The following is a 7,781-nucleotide window of genomic DNA, read 5'->3' on the forward strand; positions in this document are numbered from 1 at the left end:
TTAATTTCTATCAAAGCCCAATTTGATTTCAAATTCTAACTCCAGAATATAGCAGCAGCAGAATTAACAAATCCCATAGCAGATTTTCTTTTTTAAAAAACATCATACTTAATTCCTGAGACAGAACTAAAAAGTATAATTTCTACAGAAAAACAAAAAATGAACCCACTTGATGTTTGGTTATAGCCAATATATCATAGTAGCCTGTTAAAAAACACAATCACAAAGGTCCTTCCCCTCAGAGCACTGCAGAAGTGTTGCCCTCTGCTCCACTAGTGCAGGAAAATGTGTTAAAATCTGTCTTTCCCATAGACTTAGTATGTTTGAGCCTGCAACACCTAAAAACACTCAGTTTGATTATTCCTTTCCACATTCAACTTCAAGCCACATCTGCTGCTCAGGAGCCAGATTTCATCATACAGTTGGTTCCTCCAAAGGTGATCCACATTAGCTGCCTACATGTTTTTCTTTGTCCATGAAATCCAAGCAAGAGACAACTGCACTTGCCAGAGAGGAGTAATTTCAAACATTTCAAACCAAACAAAAATTCTAACAAGCACCACACAAAGGGGAACAGATGACTAGTTAGAAGGCCGCTTAAAAACAGCTGAGCAAGCTTTGTGAACAGTAGGCCATGACTGAACAGGCAAGGAAGAAAACAAGGGTGCATTGTGCTAACATCACCACAGTGAGCTGCCTTCAACAACTGGTTCTGCTTTATTCCGAGCATCGCTTTTTCCATCCGATTCCAAGTACATCCAAGTGTTCCAGGCACATGTAGAGTTCAAGCAGTAACTCTGTGACCTACCAAATAAAGGTGAGAACACATCTGAAATCACATTTCGGTGCTCCTCTTGGTGCAGATTCTGAGACTTGAAATACAAGCACCAGATGGTTCACAGTTCCAGGTGCTACTTGGGGCAGAGTTACTAACCATCGGTCCACCACCAGCCTAGGGATAGGCCTTCAGCTTCAGCAGTTCATATTCACAGCACCATTCTTTAAAACAACAGTTGACCACATCTCACATCTGTAAGTTAACCGTCCGGAGAGAAGCAGTGAAAGATGTCACAGTGAAAATGCAAGGTGGTTTCACAGTTGCTTCTGAAGTAAGATACACTTCAGTTTTCTTATTCACAACCTTCACCCGTTCCATAGATGCAAAACCTCACATTGCCACTTCACAGTCACTTCATAGTCCAGGACAGAAATTTAGAGGGATGTTTTATCCAGTTAACAGACAAGAAATCCCTTAGCCTGCTGGCTCTTCATCCATCCTATTTGTGAAGAGACCTGCTCCTTCATTTCCTGCCGAATTAAACACATCCAAACATGACACAACCTGTTAGTCCACAGCCAGGAAAGGACTTCTAACACATTCACCTGGACAAAAGATTTTCATGGTTATTTATGTATGTTCTGACCAGATGAAAGACAGTCAAATAGCCAAGCCATTACCAACAAAGTTAAATCTGTTCATTCCCAGAATCCTAAAACACAGCTAACTCGATGTTAACTTGCCAAGTGCAAAGAACACCAGGCAATAGATGTTCTCTTAGAGATGTTTATCAGGACTAGTAAAGGGAAATGCAGAATGGGCTTTGCTAACAGCTGTGTTGCCCAAACTGTTTTACTTTTTTTCATAATCACAAGTACTTTTTACCAAAAGACATCACAAACTAGACCAACCAAAGATGTCACACACTTCAGCAGTTAGCCAAGGGGAAGATACATTCTTTTGAGGGACTGTATTCCTGAACCTATATGCTCACCACTATCTGTTCCTAGTACTTACCTCCCACATTGCCTTACCTGACATTGCAAAGAATAAGAAGATTCTGGACTGCAGGAAGAGTGGAATTCTCATTCTGTCCTGTCACCAGGTGCCTGTCCAGCACAACATGTACAGCATCTGGACTGCTGGCTAAATGCAGGACAAAGAGCAACAAGAATTGTGTTTGCAGACACTGCTTCAGTTTCAGTATTGCTTCTGATAGAGCTAACACAGAAGGTAACTATTTTAACCAGTTAGATTTGCTGGGTGACTGACATGTTGATCTATAACCCCAGACAGGGACAATCATGAGGCCTCAATTTCCCTAGAAGGTCCTCCTCTGAAAGGACAGCAGACCAGGTCCCTTAGTCCAATACTAGATGGGTAAAGTGCATATATCAAGATGTTCATAATGAAGAATTTCAAGTATGTATTTTAAAGTTCTCATTACCAGCAATACAATATAAACTCTTATGTAAGAAAGTTGCAACCACCAGGCTTCAAAGAGCCTGCAGAAAATACTTGTTTTCTGTCCAGTTCTAACAGCCTGATACATTACTACCTGCTAGCGTGTTCAGTGCTCCAGCCAGCATTGTTAAGTCATTAAACACCACATAGAACCATTGTTTTGTCAGTAATGAAGAGCTCTTAATTTCTTCCCCCTCCCCCAGCCAAATGCCTTCAAACCACACATGCTTTTCTTCTCACTTAATTTGTGGCCATGACATAACAGGTACCACCAGTGAGAGACCAGCTTTTAAATGCTCAGTCCTGAGCCAGCGATGCAGAAGGTGGCAGCGGCTGCTCACTCAAAAAGCACACAGATGCTGTTTTGACACAAACAGGCTGAGAGCAGCCTGGGTGGAAGAGGATTCAGCAAAGAATCTCGAGCAATTTGACACAATGGTGGCATTTCTTCTTAGTGAAAAAATGCATGGCATTAGGAACCCATTTTGGTTCCTATCCATGTCACACCTGTAATCTTTAATCCAGCCACTTCAAATTGTAGCACTTCAGTGGCTGGCACTATTCTGTTCAATAAAGGATGACAAATACCACAGGCATCTCATTGTTCTCTTTAAAGACAGATTCTAAAAAAAAAAAAGCCTAACAAAAGAGCAGACTCAACAGCTCCAACTGCAGAGCACCATTTATAGCTTATTTACTTCTCCCTATCTGCAAGGATGTGGCATGTAAATGACACTTTCCTGCACATCCAGAAATACTCTACAAAAGTGTGTCATTGTGTTTTAATAGTTTTTCACACAGGGCAGAGCTCCAAGTTTTGCATGTCAAAAGTAAAACTTCTATATTTTGACTTATTAAATTACTAGTAACAAAATAAAAAACCCAAAGCTACAAAACTATATCTAGCTACAAGCAAATAACTGATGGTAAATACAACTAATCAGAGCAACCCAAATTATTCAACATAGTATCTCCAGCATTAATTAAGCTTTTGCTTAATAAACACCACCCCGAAATCCAGAACTTCACCTCTCCCGGATGACCACAAGCTCCCCACACTGCAGCAGGGAAGCAGCTGCAGCACACTACCTACATCTGGACTCCCATTTCCCTGCAGGTAGGGGCTGTGTCTCTGCAGGATGACAGCGTCTCTCCTACACACATCCTTCCCCACAGTGCAAGTTCTTCCTTCACAGCAGGACAGACAGCCTCACATTTACCACAGGGTATAAGAACGCAGAGACAGCCACGGAATCAGTGTGCTGTGCTGCCCACTTCACACGCAGTGTTTCATGGCACTTATTAAAACACTCATCATTTCTTATCTAGGGTACCCAGGAAATGGGAATGCAAGAGGAGAGATCCTGTCAGAGTCCTGCTCAGCTGTGTAGAACTGACACACAAACATTTATTTCAGGAACACAGCCACAAAATGTGAAGTGTGGGACAAGAAGATGACATACCACTAAACGTAGCTCCAGAATCCTTCACAAAATCTTCCACAATAATGGACAAACTGGCAAAATTAGGCTGCCTTACAAGTTCGTACACAGAGGGCTGAAAAAGAGCAAAAGGAATTAAGTCTGCCTCGCATTCTATAAGAGCTGCCAAGCAAAGCCAACACATGCTTCCACCTGCAATTTACTTGTCTGTTCCCCCCTACGATTCTCCCAGCAGGATACAGGAAATGGAATGGCAGTGCATCTCCCATGGATTTTCTGAAAGCGCGAACTGGGAATTCTTCCATGAGATAAATAATGACCCTGCGCAGCTTCTGCGCATCAACTTGACGCCAGTGTGCTTGCCTAGCTCTGTGCCCAAGTGTTTGTGTGCAAAATGCTGTGCCATTTGCACAATCCAGATAACAGCCCTCTGCTTCAAAATGCATAGGGGAAACAGCTTAAATGGAGAGAAAAATTAAGAGACCTTATTTCAGGTTCTGCATGCGCCAGTAGAAATTGAATTTTATGGTTTCCATAGCAACTACAGCTAGGCCACATCACATCTTAAAAGTATTTTATCACGGATCCTAATGCCAAACTTAGGCACACCGAGGTATTGTTAGCCTGTGAGAGTCCCATCCACTTCATTTCTTAACTGTGCATGTAAGTTTTCAACCCTAGAAGCTGTACTAGAGACATCTGTATCACCCTGACACACAAGTTTGTCTGAGGTCAGAGACAGGACTGTACATCACTTAGAACATCAACACTGTCTGGCCACTTTTTGAATTGCAAGCCAGTTTGCACAAACAGCCTCTTTTCCTAAAACTTCCTCTCCCCTTCAAAATGAAAGGGCACCTTGAAAAGTAACTCACCTCCAGCATTCATGAAAGAAAAAAGGTAACTCTTTAAAGTCCTCTGCTAGGAATCCAACAAGATGCAGCAATCGTTTCTAGCTTCTTACTGACTCAGTTAAAAGTTTACAAGGATGGAAAACATGCTCCACAACAGCTGGAGTGAGCTAATCCCTTCATGCACTCTGCTGGACCTACTTGCCCACAGCAGCTCTCTACACCTTGCACTTAATCCAAGGGTAACAAACTCACTGTCTGCATTTGTAGGATGTTCTCTGATAAGATCAGAAACACCAACACCATCACCTGAAATCACAGACCCCCATGAGCAAAAGAAGTCCCTAAAGAGCAAGAGTCCGGAGAAAGTTCAACCTACCCCTGTCAGGCTGTATCCCTGAAACACCCAGGATTTATCCTCCTTGGTGGCACAACACAAAGCTGCAACTCCATGCCCAATCGCACAGACAGGCTCTAGAGGGAAAAACAATAAATCAATCAAAGCTTATTTGAGCAGTTGTGAGCATCCTCAAATAGCCTAAAACATAGATGACTGCTAGATATTCTTCATGTCACAGCATGCTGCCTTCCTACAATAAAATTACACTGCACTGTTGATACTCTCTTCAGCTCTAAGGTTTTTCCCTGCACACTACGATAAGAATTACCCCAGTCTGTCTTGGAAAGAGTTGTTTGCCATTAACCAAGCCCAGAGACAGCACCAGCCGAAGAGAAAAATATAAACTCAAATATTAAGAGAGAAGCACACACAAGTCTTGATTAACTACAGCCTTAATGTCAATCCTGATACAAAGTTCAGAGCCAAAAGTGCAGTCCTACTGACTTGGAAAGAGTCATTTCTGTATCACTTCAAGGCAGAAAGCCTCTCTTCCAACGCAAGCACTGAAAAGCTACCGATTTTTTTTAATCTACATTTATATAAAAAGGATGCTTTTTAAGAAAAGCCACATTTCCCTAAGGCAGCTCTTTCCAGTTCTGAATGCTATTCAACTACATTAACAATTTTACATCATTGTAAGGTAACAGCCATATACAGACAGCACAATAGTACTACTAAGCTTAAAAGTCTCTTAACAACGTTCACCTACTGTTCTCAGTGCTGAAGTGCTGCAGTATCTTGGCCAGGTACCCACTGTTTGCAAGATCGGTCATTGCCCCAGGACAGTTTGGAATCAGCAAGGCGTGGTACCTAGTGCCTAGTGAGGAGGAAAGGATAAACTAACTGTAACAAACACAAGCCCTGACCTTCATTTTGTCAAGTCTAAAATGGATTTAAGACAGCACCACATAAGCCAGCCAAGAGCTGTATGAGATGAATGAACTAAAAGAAGCTAACAGAACGATGCAGAGTAGAGAAAAAAAAATATTCTTTTTCAGACAAGGAACATGCAGTTTTATTGAGATTTTTTCTTGCCTGGACAAAGCATAAAGCCACTGTATCTGCTAGCTTCTACTTTAGCAAGACATTTATTTCAAAAATAAGAATGTGTGGCATGTATACATACACAACAGAGTGAAGATACAGACACACAGTGTGTGTGTAAATACATATGAATTACCAATCCAATTATATAAGAAAGTAGCAACTATAGTTGCCAGGACTCTCTTAAAACACATCTTTTAATACCTCCTCTGTGTTGTTCTTCCCCAAAGGCATTACCATTAAGCAGCGTTTGTTTCCCTGCTAAATGGAGATGACACACTGGCCAAGAGTAAAGCCCTTACCATCTATCGACTCCAGCTTGGCAGGGTTTGCATACGATTTCATACGGAAGTCCTGTACCCAGCGCATGTTGCTCTCGTTCACATCCACAAAGTCAATTGGCTTCCCCTAGGGAAAACACAGTTCAGAGACTGTGGTCAGTATCACTGCACAGGCATCTGCCACATTATTGAAGGACAACTCTGTGAGATTTTGAGAGACTTTAGTTCTTGAAAGCCTGAAGTTTTACATTTTTTCCCCACTGAGGTAGTTCTAATAGTTGTCCCTAAAACAACACAAATTCCTTATAAGATAAGAATCCCACATTCAGTTCAAAAATAAGAAAGTATATTTTTTTTAAAGTCCCTTAATCTGTAATGCCAACAAAATACTTATCAAAAAAAGGTGAGTATAATTCCCTTGACAACTGAGATATCAATTGGCCTAACTGAAGTCACAGTAACTACCCAGTTATACTTACCCCAGGTGTGGCAACTTGCAGGTTGAAAGCAGAACTAGTCAGTGTAAAGCAGTGAAGGAACGACTGGGCTGACACACCTGAAACACAAGCAAACAACCTAAGAAAACAGCAGTTATATTCTAACCCCAGCCCCACTAGCTCATTTCAGAAATACACAAGCTTGGGGGTTTTTCAGTCTCTTAAAGCTTTCAATAAGCCTTCAGAGGGTTACTTTAGAATGCAAGAAACGCACAGCCTTCATTATAGGTGGGCTAGGTGTTGAGAAACACACGCTGAAGGCATTCTGTTCGCCCGGGGTGGGGGTTACAGGGAGGGCAGAAGCCAAGGGAATCTGGCTTCCTCCAGGCCCACGTGCAAGCGCAGCAGGGTTGCAGATGTGCTCCGAGGAGCGGGTACGCACACGGCAGAGAGACCGCAAGCACCCTGCCGCCCAGCTGTGCCCAGAGAACAGGCAGACGGGTGCGCACGGCAGACGAGCGCTCAGCGGCTGCGAGCGCATCTGTGCGCCACGCAGGTGCCTGAGGAGGAGCGGGGCGCGTACACCCCCCCCACACACACCCCCTCTCCACGCGCAGGAAGCCCGCAAGGAGCCCAGCTGCAGGGCCCGGCACACACGCAGGGCCGGGGGGCGCGCACCAAAGCACGGCACAGCCGCGCTGCAGCGACACGGGTGACAGCACGGGGCCTGAACGTAGGGACGCCTGTCCAGGGAACGGCGCGACCTCGGCGCTGCGCGGACACGCGTGGACACGGCGGGACACACCGACGAACGCGTCCGACGGGCCTGGCGAGCGAAGGGGCCGCGGCACCCCGCCGCGATGGCGGAAGGGTCTCTGGGGGGCCGGCAGGCCGGGGCAGCCCGCGTTAGCCGAGCGCAGAAAGGCAGAACGGAGCCCGACGCGACGGGGCTTCCCCTCGCCGAGAGCGTCTCACCCGCGGCGGCGGCGCTGGCAACGATGAGGCAAGTTGGCTTCCCGAGCCGGTCCGACATGGCGCGGGGCGCGGCGGGGCCCGGTGGCGGCGGGGGAGGCCGTCTCCTCAT

General features: G+C 44.7%; 1 protein-coding gene across 2 annotated transcripts; it reads right to left on the reverse strand.

Annotated features, from left to right (window-relative positions):
- Nucleotides 1–746: 746 nt before the first annotated feature.
- GATD1 (glutamine amidotransferase class 1 domain containing 1) lies at nucleotides 747–7,781 on the reverse strand (the record flags this gene model as incomplete). Of its 2 annotated transcripts, XM_084262851.1 has the most annotated exons (8): nucleotides 747–1,308; nucleotides 1,813–1,924; nucleotides 3,706–3,799; nucleotides 4,915–5,009; nucleotides 5,645–5,752; nucleotides 6,282–6,387; nucleotides 6,740–6,816; nucleotides 7,673–7,762. In XM_084262851.1, 8 exons carry the CDS (start codon nucleotides 7,728–7,730, stop codon nucleotides 1,302–1,304), a joined length of 657 nt encoding a protein of 218 aa, XP_084118977.1. The 2 variants fall into 2 exon arrangements, with proteins under 2 accessions (XP_084118977.1, XP_084118976.1); XM_084262850.1 differs by lacking the exon at nucleotides 747–1,308 and having other exon boundaries at nucleotides 1,809–1,924; nucleotides 7,673–7,781.

Source organism: Gallinula chloropus (assembly GCF_964237585.1).
Source record: "Gallinula chloropus genome assembly, chromosome: 4".
NCBI lineage: Eukaryota > Metazoa > Chordata > Aves > Gruiformes > Rallidae > Gallinula > Gallinula chloropus.